Below are 19300 nucleotides of genomic sequence, written 5' to 3'. Positions count from 1 at the left end.
TTCTACCTCTTCAGGAACTGCAAACTATTTGCATGACTGCATCATACTGAACTACAATTTTACACTTTTCACACTTTGGTAGTGATTCCCACCTCTTGTCTTTTGAATTCTGCTATGATATTCATTCTAAATGCATTTACAATAAGTGTATCAAATATGCTGCATTCTGAGTATTGTAAGCATCCTGAATATAGTATGTTATAAACAATTCAGCTTAAATAAATGGTTATAAATAAACGTCCTGATTATTCTGTAGTACTATATGCCTGGAATTTGTAGTAAATATCAAAAATAAAGTAGAATTTCATCCAACCTCCAAAATCCATCCATCCATCCACAATCCCTTTATCCCGTTTTTGCACATGGGGTTAGGGTGTCATTTCACCAGTGACAATCATGTAGAGCCAAGGTTTACACCATCAGGTGGCCAGCCCTGCCACTGTTGTTCTTCCACACCACATACTTGCATGCACACTCAGACCTGTGGCCAATTTACATTGTCCAATCCACCTACTGCATGTCTTTTGGAATGTGAAAGGAAACTGAAGCAATTGAAGGAAACCCATGTGCAAACACAGGGCAGACATGTAGAATCTGCACAGAAGGCATCCCAGCCTAGAACCAAACTGGGGTATCTTTTGCTGTGAGGTGACAATACTAACTGCTGTGCCACTCTGCTGCTGTTTAAAACAAATATTGTCAACAAAGTAAGATATACTTATATAACAATGCAAAGGCACACCCATGTATTATTATTTAATGAGTACCTTAAAGACCTCAGCTGTAAATAAGGTGCCATTTTTTTAATTTCTTGCAATTAGTACAATGTATCACAGGACTATGTTTGTATTCTGAACTTTGAATTTTCACCTATCACATTATAGATTCATAGGTTGGTACTAGGTTATCGGCCCTAGGGCCTGTACAACCCTAGCAATAACAATTCCCTGGCTATTTCTTCCCATGATATTTACTTCACTGGTTCCCTGTCAAGCAGGGTGACTGACGTGATCCCCGGGGTAAATTTCCTATATCCTGTTCAGTCGTCAAGATTCCTTTTGAAGAGGGCCAAAGAGGCACTCTGCTTGACATGTATGGGCAGTCTATTCCAGAGTATGGGGAGTCTCTGGGTCAGAAACCTATCCCTCTAGCATGTTTTGTTCATTGTGATGACAAGGTTTAGGTCTCTGGAGCATGTGGCTCTGATGGATTGGGACTTCTTTAAGTGTAGCAAGTCCAACAGCTCTGGGTTTGACATGGCCTTGTATGTTAAGCAGAGATCGCCTCTGAACAGACAATATGCGACAGTGTATAGCTGGAGTTTTTTTGCCAGTAAGCATAGGGCATCTGCTTTAGGCCTGTGATTCCTTTAGTGAGGTGTTTCTGTGGCCTTTCCAGTTGTTGCAGATGTCTTGTTAGGTACATAACAAATGGGGTGTTGTACTCTATGATAGGTCTAATGAGGGATGAATACAGTGGGACAATAACCTCCTTTTTTCTGAATGAAAAGCCTTTAGTGATGACTCAACTTTAGTGAGTTTTCCAATGCTCAGTTTCTAAAAATGTATTATTATGATATTCCTCTACAATTTTAAATTTACTCATGATTATTCTTTGAAATAAAGGAAAAAAAAACTTTGCTATAGTGAGATTTAAGTAGCTAGAACAGGTATGTCATAGCAAAATTCTTGGGTAAACTTTTTTTTATTGCAAGTCTTATGCTGCCTCATACACATACTCCCCCCGAACACACACACACATACACACTTGCATATGAATGTATGTGTGTGTGTGTGTGTGTCTATACACACATGCATATGAATGCACAGTTGCGTGCGTGCGTGCGTGCGCACACACACACACACACACACACACACACACACACACACACACGCACAGCAGTCATCATAGAACTGTGGCAGAAACTTATTTATTTATTTATTGCCTTTGTTTACCAGAAAGGTCTAACTGAGCTGCATTAGCCCATTTTCACTGGAGACCAGAGGAGAAAGGCTCCAGCAAGATTATATAGTAGCATAGAAAAAGTCAAGAAAAACAGTATTTTTTACAAAGAAACCAAAAAGTAATCATATTTTATACACTGGTAAATGTATGCGTGATCCATTCAGTGTAAAACTGTGAGAAACATTGACTTTTAAGACTCAGAATGAGAAATGCTCCTCATAATGAGGCATACTTGGGGAGGTATGCTTCAGTTGTACTACATGTCTTTAAGCGTGAATACATTTCTGAATCTGTCAGAAGCTCCAGTGAGCACAGCAAAATAATGGGTTATTTATTTCTCATGCTGGCTTTCATATATTTGTAGATATTATCTCCAGTCATTGTTATTCATGAACTTTGATGTGAATCAGCATTCTCAGTGGCATACAAGAATGCGCTGATACTGACTTCGAGGCATGAAATATCCTGCTTCTCACAGTGCAGGTTAATGGTTCATGGTGTAGATCCTCTAAGAAATGGACCTCATGTAACTTGGTGATTACATTTATATTTAGACCTGGTGGCACAGTAAAGTATGTACCATGGATATTTACCCCAAGTAGGAGAAGCAGGCAGGCAAGTATGTTCATTGTTCATACAGAATAACCCCTCTTACCTGCCATCACCACCCTGCGGCACCACAGTCTGTGCATGCTGTTTCTATTTCATTGCAGGGTGAAGTGGGACACAACTTAGAAACTGTTTAGTGAACTTGTAAATACTGCCAAACTACTAACGTGGAAATCAGTGACAACACATTTTGTGGCACTTCATTCAAATCATGTGATGTTTACTGACAGAAGCTGGTCTGAGTCAGATGGAAGGAAATACTTAAAATATACTGGATAATATGGAAGAGGTTTTTTTAAAAGCTGCCATATCCCGAGGTTTGGGTTAGGAAATTCTATTAAAATGCTAACGTGGCAGTAAAGTGTCCACACTAGAGAAACAGCATATTAATATCTGTTGTATGACTCTATCTGGCTTAACATTTATTTATTTGATTGTATAATTTACTGTGTCATTTGTTTAAACTGTGGATACTGTGTTTGGATTGTACTTCTCTTAGACCAACATCAACAGCACCAGAGGAACGTTCATTAATTCAAAATAATAAAAGTAGATTTTTACTACTATTTGAATTCATCAGTTTGTATAACTATTGGTATGATGCATTTTTTGTTTCCACTATTGTTCAAGTTTCAATCCTAAGTACTGTGTACATATAAAACTTTTTTGTAATTTTGTTGTAAAAATTATCAAGCACATGTAGTATATGTGCACTACAATTGCTTCATTTTGAAAATCCTTCATCCTTCATACATGTAGAGCAACAACCAAAACCACACCACAGCCACAGCCACACTAGTTACCACTGAACTACTGCTGCATTCTTTTATTTTGTTTGACTACAGAAAACAAAAGCACTGCCAGACAGCTATAAAGAAAAAGGGATGAGCTATTGTGCAATTCTATACCGTCTCTTGTGGTGGCATGTTGTGTATTATTGCTTAAATGTTACCATCAGAGATAATGTATCATCACTTTGGGTGTGTAAATATAACATACAACATCCCAAAAGGTTATGGGTTGTTACTAGGTATCCAATTAAAGAGATTATTGAGGAGCCTAGCCCAGTTCCCAATTGCCCTGAGCACTGCCCAGTGAAGTAACTTGCCCAGAGCTGCACAGTAGACAGAGGCTGAGGAAATCAAACCCTAAACTACAGGAAGCAGCTTGTTAACAGCTCATTTCTTTAGCAGCTTTGCCTTGTAGATTATTTTATTTGTATATCATACATAATATTATGGCACATGGCATCTAGCCTTGTGCCTTACTAACTGTGTATATTAAACAGTCTGCTTTACTAACTGCCAGACAAATCCCTTTCTTTTGTTTAATATACTAAGTTATTAAGGCACAAGGCTAGATGCCATGTGCCATAATATTATGTATGATATACAAATAAAAAATCTACAAGGCAAAGCTGCTAAAGAAATTTTGTGCACAGCATGAACAGTGCTATACCAAGTAAACCCCAAGATCAAAGCCTAAGAGTTTTATTCGATAACAAGACACTACAGGGTTTGTATAAAATATGTTTGTACTTACCCCCTATATATTGTATTTATTTATGTGCACACATGTGTTAATCAGGTTAATATTTTTGGGTAAGGCTCATTTTCAGAGCGTGCTCAAGACATATCAAATAGCTAAATATAATCAACTGGGATTGTATTCTTATCGCAGCAAATGCATAAGGCAAATAAAATGTTAGTAATATGACTGAACCATAATAAAGTGCAGAACATGTTAATTATCTCACATGCTATATTGCAAAGTATTTGCACCCATAGAACCATCACAAAAAAGAAATGTAGATGTTACTAACCATTATTTGTTATGGTGTTTTGTTGCCATGTTTCAGTGATGGCAGAAGGAACAAAGGAAATGTAATCTTGACTCATGGGTACAGTGAGGTGAACTGGGTGGTGATGTGCTGTCATGACTTGCATGAAATATAAGTAGATTATAACCTGCTTTTGCTGTGATGGAGAATGCTGCCAAAATTAATATCATCCTTTAACAAATTACCTGAATGGGTCTGTTACACTTCTAAATGAGTCAGAAGTAGTTGCTTTTTGGAGGGGTGCAGTTTAGTACTTATGTTTTCCAATAAATAATTACATTATATTGCTTTATTAAATAGATTTCTAAGAAAACTCTGTGTCACTGAATAAAGATCATTATCACTGGAACTAGAGAAGCATATGGCATGTGAAAGAATCAGTAGGAAACAGTGCTGCTTGCATTGAATTGCATTGAATGGCAAAGGATGGAACACAAAATGCCAATCACTAGCCAATCAAAAAAAAGAATAGCAAAAAAAATTTCAAAAAGTTTTTAGCGGGGGGCAAGCCCCAGAAACCCCCACACCTCCTGTTAATTTTATATACCATCTCCAAGACTGCAATACAGTGGGGAAAGAGCAAATCCCCCAATCCCCACTGCACCTCAATCTTGCTTTGAAAAAGCCAGTACATGTTGTGACGACCCACCACTGGACCAGTAATCAAGGAGCCTCAATCCTCACCACTGGCACCTGTGGCGGGACATTCACTGGGAGGATAAGTGGTGCACACACAGTATTTCCAGATGCAGCTCTCTGCATCAAGTGCAATTTCTCTAAAGAGCACACAGAGACCAGTCAGTCCGGGGATGCTTTATCTGTTTTTCTCCAGATCCCCAATAGGGTCCCCACCGGCACAGCTATAGAGTTGAGATCTCAAGCCAAGACCTCCAGCACCCTCACTGTTCAACCAGTACTTCATGTCCATGCCCGAGTAGCTGACACACACACACTTTGAGGTTTGATTTACACACACACACATACACACACACACACACACACACACACACACACACACACACACACACACACACACACACACACACACACACCCCTGTGAAAGGCTGGCACAGGTTTACTAGCTATGCCCCCTTCCGCCCAGACTATAAGGTAGTTTCCACTGCCACCAGCCACTCCTTATCAGCTACTTTAAGGCCCTTACCAAAGGGTGTCCAACCTTATTGTATACTTTTCATACTAATACAAATGGTAGTTTGACCAAGAGTAAGGCTATTAGGAGTGGCACACACAATGTCACCAAATAAATATGCAAGCATTCTCAAAACCTAAATATTTCTTCACAGCCACAATGAAGTGTTGAAATATGTTTAATAATAAATAAAAAAACAACAAAACAATACTAAATATATATTCACAGTGGCATCAGAGTTCAAAACCACAGGGAATATTTAAAATAACATTGCAGTACAGACTCACACAAATAAAGAAAAAGATCTAAACTAAGCTTTACTATATTCCTGACTATATCTAAGAGAGTTATACTGTTCCCTAGAAACTTACTTCATTACAGTAAGGCAGATGTGGTGAATGGTTCTTGTGAAGTCCAAGACCAAATACAGAATGCTCCGTCTGACTAAGAGACTTCTCAAATTAATATCTAAAATATTACTGCTGGGATAGCTTGCAGAAAGACATCATTTCTGGTCATCTGACTTCTAGTTCCCAGGCCAAACCCCCCCCCCCCATTGCTTGAAGCTAGCAGCATTTGGCATCTACCTGTAAAAATATACAGACAAGGGCTTTTACTCCGATTTTTGGCAGATGCTGGAAGTCATAAAACAATTGCATTCCTTCATGCTTTAAAAGTAGCAATTAGTTCACTCCAAGGACAATACAGAAAGCTTCCTAGTACAGACTCAGTGTCTCTAGCTGCATTGAAAACTTGAGAGATAGCTTCTTTTATTGCGTAACCTATAAATTAATATAATTTCAGCTATTTTTCTAAAGTTTGCTGGACTGAAGTTAACCCTCCAGTTTTTCGCACAGGGTGTGCTCATAGCTACGCCAACCTTCTGTAGAAACAGATATCCTTCGAAAAGGAATACATTTTTTTCTAGCACAATTTCCAGGAACATACAAATAAGACAAATTTTACTTGGGGTATACTTGCTGTGTTTAACAAGGAATTCATGTACCATAGTAATTCCCAAAGAATGAGGGATGGCAGTAAATATTGATACAACATCCATTGTTACTAACAAAAAGCCACCTCTCAACTTCCCATTTACACTATATTTATATAAGTCTTTGAGAAACTGTTTGCTGTCTCTCAGGACCTCTTCCTGTCTCTCCAATAGAGGTTTCAGGTTCTTTTCAATAAATATAGAAAATGGCTCTGTGAGCCAACCACTTCCTGAGACAATAGATCTAAGTGGTGGTTGTAATGCATTCTTATGTATTTTGGGAGTTCATGGAAAACTGAAATTAGTGGGAATTCAACAGATAAATAGGTGGTAATAATCTGAATTTCATGAAAGGGGCTATAAAGCATGTGAGGTTGAAAGGGACATGGGTATGTGCGTTACACAAAGGGTAAATAAGGCAAAGCCATATTTTTCAAATCAAGCCTTTGACGCAGTCTCCCCAGGACATTAGTAATAGGAATAGTGTGCCTATGCCTTTATTTTATACTAGTGATATGACTGGTATAATGAACATTATTAAGTCGAATTGGTCTATATTGAGTTTAGACAATGATATTTCAAACGTTGCTGGTCACAGACCAAATTTTGCTTTTAAGAACAAGAAATCTCTTAAAAGGCAACTCTGTTATAAAAATGCAAAAGAAAAAGATAAGAGACTAGGTGGTGGTTGAGCAGGTACTAAACAATGCCTTACATGCAATTTCTGTACATTTATTAATACATCAGCATGTTTTATTCATCCAGTCACCCAGTTTGAGTATAAATTTGAAGTTAAAGCTAACTGTTGAACCAGGAATTTGATTTATCTGGCGACATGCAGAGTTTGCCACTGTTTCTATGTAGAGAAAACTAATAGGTCACTGATGGAACGACTCAGGGAGCATATGTATTGTATTAGGAATGGTTACCCTAAAATGCACTAGCAAGACACTGCATGCAGAATGAAAATGAACATGGCTTTAGATTTCAAGTTGTTGAAATTATTTCTGAAAATATACGTGGAGGTGAGGTGAAAAATTTCAATGAAAGCAGAGAATTGCATTGGATTATTTTATGGAAAGCTGATAAATACCCAGGTCTAAATGACAGGGTTTCTATTAAACCTGCACTGAAAGCACAATGTTTCTTTAAATAATACAAGCTGTAGTTAAGTTTTTACCCTTCTCTGATGTTCATTGGCTGCTTTGAACTAGAGTGAATATATTAAAAGTGTTTGCTGACGTAGTTTTTTTATATGGTCTGAAGAAGCACTAGTATTTGGTGTGAAAGCACTTACCTCATTAAACTTTTTAACATTTTATGCTTCCAGTCGTGCTTCTGTGCCTTGTTTTCTTCAATTACAAGCGTTCCTAAAGTCTCTAATAATTAAAGAAAAACAACCAAGGTCTTTAATGACAAAACTGAACACTGGAGTTCTTTCATTCTTTTTTTACTTTATGGCAGAAAAGATGTCTCCAAATACAAGTTCTTCTGCCCCAGTGACTCCCACTCTGGACCCTGAAGAGAAGAAACAAAGAATGATGGCCAAGAGGGCAAAGGTTATTATGGAACTGGTGCAGACAGAGAAGGACTTCCTCTGTGACGTAGAGCTGTGTATCCAAGAGGTTGTGCAGCCACTGAGGAATCTACAGGTAATTTTTTTTTTGTCAGCAGGAGTACTCCTTTATAGCTATTGTACATCTCATTGCACAGAAACCACATCAGAAGTTTCCTTTTATTTTAGTTTATGAACAGTAACTACTGTAGTATGAGTTGAACTTTTTCACACATAAATATTCTACTGATATTACATTTTACAGACTCAGAGATGACTGACTTCTAAAGAAGTAGATGTTGATGATGTTTTGAGCTTTGTCCTTGACAAAGAAAATTATTTTATCACTCATTTTGGTTTCACTAAAATGCATTGTCAAGACAAATAAATGGCAACCATTTGATTAAGACCAATTAGTTCAGTATACTGATGCATCAGTTACAAATCAAAATATATAACAAAACAGCAAGAAGCAGGACCACACAGGAAAAAGGTTTAAATTGTTTACTCTACCACTGGTACCTCGGCCATTCGCTTGGTTGAAGGCGAATGGCCGAGGTACCAGTGGTGGAGTAAAAACATTTAAATCTTTTTCCTGTGTGGTCCTGCTTCTTGCTGTTTTGTTATATATTTGTTTTTCGTGTGGTGAAGTGGTCGAGTGTTTTTTAACAAATCAAAATATGTCTATCTGTCATGGCAGAGGAATGTTAAATTTTGGGGGTTCCCGTATCCTGTCAATACTTTAGCTTGTTAAAAATCAGCTAAATGAAAGGTTATTAAAATACAATGTCTCACATGTTAAGCATTATGCAGACAGATATTGCTAAAAGGTCAAATATTTTCTTTCTCATACCACACCAGATCTGCTTCCATAACTGAGTGTTAGGGCATCACTGGGGCTTCATTTTGAGATACCTGTGCTCCACACTGTCTATTTACTCCACTGAAGACAAGCAGTAGGGGTATGCATTCCTGCAGCAACACTTTCTTCTGGACGGTACGGCCACAGCATCTGGAAACTTCCATCAGGGGGACATGGAATCAGCAGATAATCTGCAGCTGAACTATAAAGTATTTGTATAACTGATAGCCAAAATGCATTGGAAGAACTATGACAGATGCAAGCTACTAGAATAGTAGTGGCTTACCTTATTCCCTAAAATCAATAAGCATCTCAGCTGCACCTTTGGTCAAAGAGATTACCCAGCAGCTAGAATACGGCAATGAGTGGTCATATAAGTGGTAGGATGCCAGAGTGACCTAATCGAGCAACAAAATCATCAGGTAATTATTATATGCTAAAGAGAGACATTAATTATAGGGTTTATCTTGAGTCATACTTTACAGAATGCAAAGGCATTTCCTCTGCAAATCTACACCTGCATGATTAACTTGTGTGGTCTATGCCATAGGCTTCCTCCTTAAGTCAGCTCTTTTTTAATTTTATTAAATGTTTAGGGATTTTAGCAATGTGACAGGAATGGGCTCCTTTCTTAAGTCAGGGCAAAATTTAAAGTTCAAAAAATTCAGTCTTTGAAGCCTGTCAAGAATACTCTTCCCAGCATCCACAATGTTCCCAGCATTGCCCAGCTGAGAATTGAACCAGAGAACCTCTTGCTATGAGGCAACAAAGCAAACTGATGCACCACTGAGCTGTATAAGTAAGTATGTTTGGAAATTCTTTTCTTTTCTTTAATAGTCCAGTTGTTCCTACTACTACCATAGCTGGCTGAGTATCCTTATTGAGCATTGCTGATGTTCTTCATGTTTCACTGTTGCAGTCGTCACATCTGGGTTATCTGCCTGCAGGTAGCCCTCAGCCAGCCTGAATACCAGAGTCTTGGATTCCTGCATCGGATGCTGCCTCTTCTTCCATGACGTCAGGTCGTCAGGGATATAAAACTTGCAGCCGATGCCACTACATCAGTCTTTCTTGCCGCGCGGTGCCCGAAGCAGAAGCAGAAGCAGTTCACAAGTGCCGGTCGGCCGACCCTTGAAATTTTCATTTTCGAGTTTCAGAACTGAAGTCTTCAAAAAAGCTAAGTAGTCCATTGGGGATCCTTTCTCTTGCTCTTAACAAATAAAGTTAACAATTGTATTACCTGTGGAAAGCAAATACCTCGTAAAGATTTTCATTCATACTGCATTCCTTGCTTAGGCCCAGACCACGACATCCATCGCTGTTGGTTTTGTGCCTTATTCAACCCCTGAAATATTTGTCGTCGGGCTATATTTGCAGCAAATTATTTTGGTACTCGGTATAACTATCCAGAAATGACTTTGTTAAGCCACCTGACTACTGATATTCTGAAAAAACATAAGGATAAAGACAGAGGGAGGCCGCATAGGTCCAAAACTGCCGACTCCACTTCTATTAAGCTAGTTGCTAGTCTGCCGTTACACAGTGAGGCACTTTCGCAGCCCCTGATACCCGCTACCTCAGATTTGCAGGCCTCTACTGAGACCCATTCGGAGTCTGGTATGCCGTGAAATACTTCTTCGACTATGGAACCTGCGGATGTCTCTACCTTGGATGGTCCGGAGCAGCTGTGCAGGCACCGGCTCCTGAGGGTGTATTCAGACCTACAGACTTGCATTTTAAACTGACACCATCTTCTTCATCCAGCCCTAAAACTCAACCCATGCCTAGAAAACTGACGTCCAAACCGCATGATCAGGCCCATATGCCTAAAAAACAAATGCTTAGAATGGCTGAAGACCTTATTTACCTTAATTAGGGGAAGCCAGCCTTCCCCCTCTAAGAGACCTAGAACTGATTTTCCTTCTGATTCTTCTGATCAGGAATCTGATATTTCTGTTTCTTCTGATTACTAGGATTTGCCCTTATCTACCTATGAGGATTCTGATGCAGAGGATTCCATTCCCTCTGCTTCCCCTCCAGAAGATTTTTCTTTTGGTGAAACCTTGCACTCTCTTAGGCAGCATTTCCGCTGGGAAAGCCAGGATTACTCTGACTCCAAAAAGAGGCTTAGGGAATTCTTACTCCTCCCTTAACACAGGCCTTTAGCTATCTCTCCTGTTCTGGACATTGTAGATGACGCTTTCTTGGAATCTAGCCTTTCCCCAGACACTTTTCCTCCAATTCCCAGGAAACCTGACAGGTATTACTGAGTACCTGACTCTCACAAGTTTCTTTTCAAGAATCCTACTGCGGATCCAGAGACCATTTCCCAAGGTCCAAAGGGCATTAAGGCTACAGCTGCCAAAAATCCTACCCCTTCTGATAAAGATTCTAGAGCCTTGGACAGATGGGGTAAGAATGTTTACACTTCTGCTACTTTGGCCATTAGGGCTTTAAATTGCCAGTTTAATATGTTAAAGTACCAGCAGCATATTATGGGACTGCTTAAGCAGAAAATTATGTTGATTCCTGACTGTGCTGAACACAAAGAATTACAGGATTTAATACATTCTGCAGAACAAGTTGGTAAACATACTTTGCAATGTAGTTTTGACTCTTTAGAAGTATCTTGCAGGGCTTTATCTTGCAGGGCTGCTGTCACTGGGTCTGTACTTAGAAGGCATGGTTGGCTTAAGGAGCAAAACTTGCCAGATCATGTTAAAGCTAAATTACTGGATGCTCCCTTAAACCAAGACCGCCTGTTTGGCAAAAAAGCAGAAGAAGTCCTCAAAAAGATGGAGGAAAAAGCTAAATCTATGCAAACTGTTAAAGATTTCCTGCAAGTACAGCCTCCCAGATTTAGTAGGCATTGGCCTTCAAAGAATTGGTCCTTTCCAGTCTCTTTCAGGCCTTCTCGGTCCAAACCCAGAAACAGCAGACCACCTAGGCTACAGTCTCATGCTACGCACAGGCCTAAGCAGTGGGGGGCTAAAGCAGGGAGTAGTAAGACTCCCCCCTGTGGAAAAATGGCACAATGGCTTAACCTTAACCCTTCCAAGCCCTGCTCAACTGCCTGCTCCCTTAGGAGGAAAGCTCGCCCTGCATGCAAAAAACTGGGAACTCATTACCCAGGACAAATGGATTCTGAATACAGTTTCCCAAGGATACAGATTCCACTTCCACCCCCTACCAACCCCAAACGGTTGGCCAGACCTACTCCCCCCCCCCCAATCAGTGGGCAGAGACTCTACAGCAGGTTCTCTCTATTCTAAGTATCAGGGCTATTCAACCTGTCCCAGCAGAAGAAAGGGGACAAGGTTTTTATTCAAGACTTTTCCTGGTACCCAGAAAAGACAGCTCCTGGTGCCCTATCCTGGACCTCTCTATTCTAAACACCTTTTTGGTCATCCCAAAATTCAAAATGCTAACACTTCAACAGCTGCTTCCTATGCTAGGCAAAGATGCCTGGTTGGCAACCTTAGACTTAAAGGAAGCTTACCTGCACATTCCAGTAAGGGAATCTTGCAGGAAATACCTACACTTCAGGGCAGGCTCAATACACTCAAACATCTACATTTATGGTAAGTGTACACAACTGTACTATTTATATAAGCTTCTATAGCTTCATATTTTATAACTATATGGGAGTCTTAGTATCTTTTAGGTTACCATTAATAGATAGATATGGATATTTTAAAGGTTTAGGACACCTTTCTTCCAGTGCAGTAAGATCTAGGAGATATGTTTACTAGGATAAAGAATATTAGCACAGATCATTATGGTAAATTATGTTCCACACCTACCATCTACTCACATACTTTCCCACTACCTTTGCTCTTCTGAGAGACCTTCTTTACACATCTGCCCATTACCTGACTAGAACTGAAATCCTACTAACCATGCAGGACATCAAATGTGTCCACCATCTCTACAAGTTTGCACCCTGGCAGTTATGGTGTGCACCATTTCATTATAATGGCTTATATTACCAAATGCAACCATATTGATCTAACAAATCTCTTTTCCAAAGGATATGAGCTAAATATGTTAAGAAGAAATCAGATATGATTTGGTCACAGATCATATGCTACTATGAGCAGCCATCTTCTTGAGGTAAACAGGAAACATTTTTTTCTTGTACTCCATAAACAGAAGCAGGACTTGCAATGGTGTCATGATCACATATATCACAAAAGTTCTTCTGAATTATTTATACCAAATTCTTAGCTTACAGCTGCTTACTTATGTGTTAACCCATAAGATAACTGATTCAGAACTTATCTTTTTTCATCCATGACCTGGGATAAAGTAAAAGTAGAAAACTATAACAAAATAATCTAAAATTTGTGGGTAGTAATCTTATATATTTTCCAAGACACAGTATCCATGTTGTCCTAAAGTCTAACAATCAATTGGCCTACAATCAGGTTTTCCAAAAAGCATAGCACTATTCAATTTAAAACATTACATGAAGAGAGTTCCTTTAATAACCTTGCATATGAAAATAAAGAGCAGTCGCATAACAATGTTTACCTTTGCCTTTTACACTCAGTTTTTTGGTCAGATATCATTCTCTTGCCTCAGATGCTGGCATCGCAAATAAAAAGCCAGATGTTGCACCACCTGTTATGCTGCATATAACTATTGAAAAAAGTTGGCTGTTTCAGTCTTTTATTGCATTGAGTCAAACGTGCCTGTTTCTACATGATCTTTGTGCCAGTCATTTAAATCTGAAACTCATTTACACAAATAAATAACATTTACCCTGGGAATCAGAAACATGCCCACTGGAATGGCGGTTAGCCTCCTGCTGTTTATCTTCTCTGTGCAGCATGCGTCAGAGCTCATTATCAATTAACAACATGAAAACTCAAAGTGCAGATAAGTACAAATTCTGCACATGTCCAGAGCAGGGGCTGTGGTGAACAGGAGAAAGACGCAATAGCCGCTATGGAATTGGGTGAACACAATTTCCGAACATAGAGGGTGAACGCTCCTCAGCACATGCACATGCTAAAAAATTAGAGGAAGATCAGTATTCTACTTTAAAGGGGCTACTGCACTGTTTACATCTAATTTTTAACCAGAATAATGGGTAGGAATGGAAGCATAGGACAAAATAAAAAAGGAACCAACGATAATCCAAGGAGGAAGAACCAGTTGCACAAAAACAAATAGCGTAATACAATTTAATAACCGCTTTCGTCGAGAGACTTCTTCAGAATGCATTTTAAAAATTCGTGACATCATTTAAATAGCTCACCAATAATTACTTTCAATAATTCAATAAAATTAATTAAAAAACAATCAAAAATGTTAATTAAAAAACTCCATCTGAACACTTTTATCAATGCTTAATTTACCATCTCTTAAAAAACATTTAACGTTTATGGTGTCATTCAACCCTGGGAATTTGTCAGATTTTAATCTTATTTGCCATAGGGTTTCCCTTTGCTCCACATAGTTTTTAAAATCACCACCCCTCAAATCTGTTTTGCAAACTTCTATAACTGAAAATGTAAATTTCTTAAAGTTATGACAAACAAATGAGTGTTTAAATAAAGCATTTGTCTCATCCTGAACTTTAATGCTATAAATATGTTCGCGAATTCGTGTTTTTAAGCATCTGGTCGTCATTCCTACATAAAAAGCAGGGCATGTACTGCAGGTACTAATGTAAATAACACCTTTGGTGTTACAATTTATGTATTCTGGTACTTCAAAGGTTCGGTCGGTAGTTTCTACTGTTATTAATGGCCCAGGTGAAATGTATCTACACATGTTGCATTGAAAACAAGGAAACATTCCTTTCCTATTTGTTCTGTTTGACACTAGATCTCTATTATTGTTTTCTAAGGCTTTTTTAATATCAAAAGTATTTCTAAATACAAATGAAGGTTTGTCTCCTATGATTTTACAAACTTCAAGATTCCCCTGAATTATTTTCCAATTTCTCTCAAGTAAATGTCTTATTTTTAGACTATCACTTGTCATATCTAATGAGCAAACTGGCTTGTTACTAATGTCTGAATTATTTGATACTGAAAATAAAGGGGTATCACCATGGGAAGTATTGCTGTTTAACAATGCTGGATATAATGTCTTTCTTTTATTTAAAACTTCTTTAATTATATTTTCCAATAGTGATTTGTTATACCCTCTATCAATGAACATGTTATTAATAAAAGTTATCTCTTCCTGTAAATCACTGTCCTTCGATGTCATTCGACAAGCCCTGATAAACTGTCCTTTAGGTATATTTCTAATAACATGGGTAGGGTGTCCACTTTGAAAATGCAGGTAACTATTGGTGAAAGTCTTTTTCCTAAAAATCCGACTATGGAATCTTAGTTCTGTGGTGTCCCACCAAAAAAGTATGTCCAAAAAATTAATATTTAAACCAATTGTACCTAAAGTGAATTTTAAAAAACTCATGGAATGATTTATTTCAAACAGAAAATGTTCAACTGTAACTTTGTCCCCTTTTATAATAAAAATCAAATCATCGACAAACCTATGATACAATAAAATGTGAAAATTACTTTTTAAATGACTAAGACAATCAAGTTCCCACCAAGACATTACTAGGTTAGCATATGAGGGTGCAGCAGAGGACCCCATAGCTACCCCTCTTGTTTGTCTATAATAGGTACCATCGAATAAAAAGTAATTGTGAAATAACAAAATCTCTAAAAATCTACATATGGTGGAAATTTGTCCTGTATTATAATTAGATTTATTGCTTAATAAATTACGTATAGCATCAACCCCCTCATCATGGGGAATACATGTATATAAGGAAACGACGTCCAAGGTAAAAATGACATGCTTGCTTGGATCAAAAACATTCCTATCTGCAAATTCTTTTAGTTTTGCTAAAAAATGCCAGGAATCTTTTACAAAAGATTCCTGTTGGGAAACTAATGGCCCTAAAGTGGCATCTATAACGAGTGATATTCCTTCTGTTATTGAATGTGGAGAGGACACAATTGGCCTAAAAGGCGGATCCACTAAACTTTTGTGGACTTTCGGTATTCCAAAAAGAATACCAATCCTAGGCTTATCTATAACACAAAATTCATAAACTTCTAAGTCTATCTCACCAGACATCAAGGCATCGTACAAAAAGGAATGTATTAATCTAAATTTTTTATTTATTTCACATAATGAAACAACTTCATATTCCTGTTTATTGTTTAATAATTCCAGCATTTTTTTCTTATAAGAATCTTGTGTCATTATCACTATGTTACCCCCTTTGTCGCTTCTCATAAATCTCAATGTATTATTTTTCTTACGTAACTGATAAAAAGCTTTCCTATCATTAGATGTTAAATTATTGTCCTTTTCAGTGCCCTTGGTTATCTGTTCAAGCTCTTGTATACATACTTCTTCAAAGATTTTAATAGTATGATTTAATTGAGGGTTAAAAGTAGAAGGTTTTATTAAGGCTTTGTTTATCAAGGGAATATCATGCAACAAGTACTGTAAATTCAAATTTCTGGCGTACTTTTTTATGTCAACTACTGTTTTCCCATAATCAGCCTTAGTGGTGGGAATAAAATTAAACCCAAATCTTAAAACATTTATCTCGTTGGAATTAAATTCAACATCAGTTAAATTAATGATATCAAAGCGGTTGCTTTGTAAATTTAGGTCTCTTCTCCTGAGGAGCTCGACCCCAAAAAGGTGCGACTCTTCGTTAATATGGTCTTTTTCTGAGATGGAATTTTCTTCACAAAAAAATTTGAAGAAGTTGATGTCAAATTAGTGACAGAAATGTTTTTACCCCCTTTAGTTTTGATGCTAACACTGTTAGCATCAAAGTTATCTTTATCTGAATCAGTATTAGTAGATTCCTCAGAGTTTTTATCACCATCAATATTTTCAACGGTTTCAGTATTTTTCATGTTGGTAGTACTTATGGTATCTTTTGCTGGTCCGGTTGAACGTCTACCTGCGTTTCCGTTATCACGGGTAGCTGCCGTAGTACTGCCCGTCACAACAGAGCTGTAAATGCGTCTATTTGCATTGGAAAATGCTGATGTTTTAAAGTTATTGTCTTTGCCACGTTGCACAAAGTGATTAAAAGCCATTTTGGACTCATAGGAGGCAATATCACGCAAAAGTTTAGAATGTTTTCTATTAGTAACTTCCGTGGAATGTCTTTCTACGTCGTCGGCGATCTTGTTAAAAAGATCAACCTGTTTCTTGTTATCAGCTAGCATGTTTTTAAGTTCTGATTCAATTTGACAAATGTCGTCTTTCAAGACACTCATTTTTGTCAAATTGTTGTCCATTAACAGTTTTAAAAAGGATAATCCCGCTTCGTTAAAAAAGGATACCAAAATATTAAACATAGGATCACCTAAGTACACTCCGTTGGGGCATTTAAAAAACCTTAGCCCTTTCGGTATGATACGTAATTCAATGCACCTTTCGAAGTAACAGTTCTCTATAAATAAGGAACGGTACCTTTTTAACAATTTGCCAAGAAGTTCACTTTTTTTGTTGATTTCTTCACTGTTAATGGACAGAGGAGAAACAGGATGTGTTCCGAAGGGATTGTTGAAAGTATCCAATATCAGTTTAACTCCGGGTGCACTTTGTTGATGTAAGCGGTGACTAAAGCAGCCTGTCTGCTTCACATGATCCGCAGGAGGAACGTTTTCTTCGGTGATTTCAATACCGGTGTCAAGTTCTTTAAAGGAACCTGTAGGACTCGAAATTGTTAAAAAGGTACCGTTCCTTATTTATAGAGAACTGTTACTTCGAAAGGTGCATTGAATTACGTATCATACCAAAAGGGCTAAGGTTTTTTAAATGCCCCAACGGAGTGTACTTAGGTGATCCTATGTTTAATATTTTGGTATCCTTTTTTAACGAAGCGGGATTATCCTTTTTAAAACTGTTAATGGACAACAATTTGACAAAAATGAGTGTCTTGAAAGACGACATTTGTCAAATTGAATCAGAACTTAAAAGCATGCTAGCTGATAACAAGAAACAGGTTGATCTTTTTAACAAGATCGCCGACGACGTAGAAAGACATTCCACGGAAGTTACTAATAGAAAATATTCTAAACTTTTGCGTGATATTGCCTCCTATGAGTCCAAAACGGCTTTTAATCACTTTGTGCAACGTGGCAAAGACAATAACTTTAAAACATCAGCATTTTCCAATGCAAATAGACGCATTTACAGCTCTGTTGTGACGGGCAGTACTACGGCAGCTACCCGTGATAACGGAAACGCAGGTAGACGTTCAACTGGACCAGCAAAAGATACCATAAGTACTACCAACATGAAAAATACTGAAACCGTTGAAAATATTGATGGTGATAAAAACTCTGAGGAATCTACTAATACTGATTCAGATAAAGATAACTTTGATGCTAACAGTGTTAGCGTCAAAACTAAAGGGGGTAAAAACATTTCTGTCACTAATTTGACATCAACTTCTTCAAATTTTTTTGCGAAGAAAATTCCATCCCAGAAAAAGACCATATTAACGAGGAGTCGCACCTTTTTGGGGTCGAGCTCCTCAGGAGAAGAGACCTAAATTTACAAAGCAACCGCTTTGATATCATTAATTTAACTGATGTTGAATTTAATTCCAACGAGATAAATGTTTTAAGATTTGGGTTTAATTTTATTCCCACCACTAAGGCTGATTATGGGAAAACAGTAGTTGACATAAAAAAGTACGCCAGAAAATTGAATTTACAGTACTTGTTGCATGATATTCCCTTGACAAACAAAGCCTTAATAAAACCTTCTACTTTTAACCCTCAATTAAATCATACTATTAAAATCTTTGAAGAAGTATGTATACAAGAGCTTGAACAGATAACCAAGGGCACTGAAAAGGACAATAATTTAACATCTAATGATAGGAAAGCTTTTTATCAGTTACGTAAGAAAAATAATACATTGAGATTTATGAGAAGCGACAAAGGGGGTAACATAGTGATAATGACACAAGATTCTTATAAGAAAAAAATGCTGGAATTATTAAACAATAAACAGGAATATGAAGTTGTTTCATTATGTGAAATAAATAAAAAATTTAGATTAATACATTCCTTTTTGTACGATGCCTTGATGTCTGGTGAGATAGACTTAGAAGTTTATGAATTTTGTGTTATAGATAAGCCTAGGATTGGTATTCTTTTTGGAATACCGAAAGTCCACAAAAGTTTAGTGTATCCGCCTTTTAGGCCAATTGTGTCCTCTCCACATTCAATAACAGAAGGAATATCACTGCTATAGATGCCACTTTAGGGCCATTAGTTTCCCAACAGGAATCTTTTGTAAAAGATTCC

The 19300-nt window shown here is 37.6% G+C and overlaps 1 protein-coding gene across 1 annotated transcript in view; it reads left to right on the top strand.

Moving 5' to 3' along the window:
• Positions 1-19300, top strand: part of ARHGEF38 (Rho guanine nucleotide exchange factor 38) — a 627494-nt gene that overhangs the window by 158957 nt on the left and 449237 nt on the right. The window contains exon 2 of the mRNA XM_044061308.1: positions 8023-8210. Coding sequence (XP_043917243.1) covers positions 8023-8210 — 188 coding nt within the window. The remainder of the gene's footprint in view (positions 1-8022; positions 8211-19300) is intronic.

Source organism: Protopterus annectens, chromosome 2.part0 (assembly GCF_019279795.1).
Source record: "Protopterus annectens isolate FY-2018-M chromosome 2.part0, PAN1.0, whole genome shotgun sequence".
Lineage (NCBI taxonomy): Eukaryota > Metazoa > Chordata > Ceratodontiformes > Protopteridae > Protopterus > Protopterus annectens.
The sequence above is the reverse complement of the archived record's forward strand: the minus strand, read 5'-3'. Positions and strand labels throughout refer to the sequence as shown.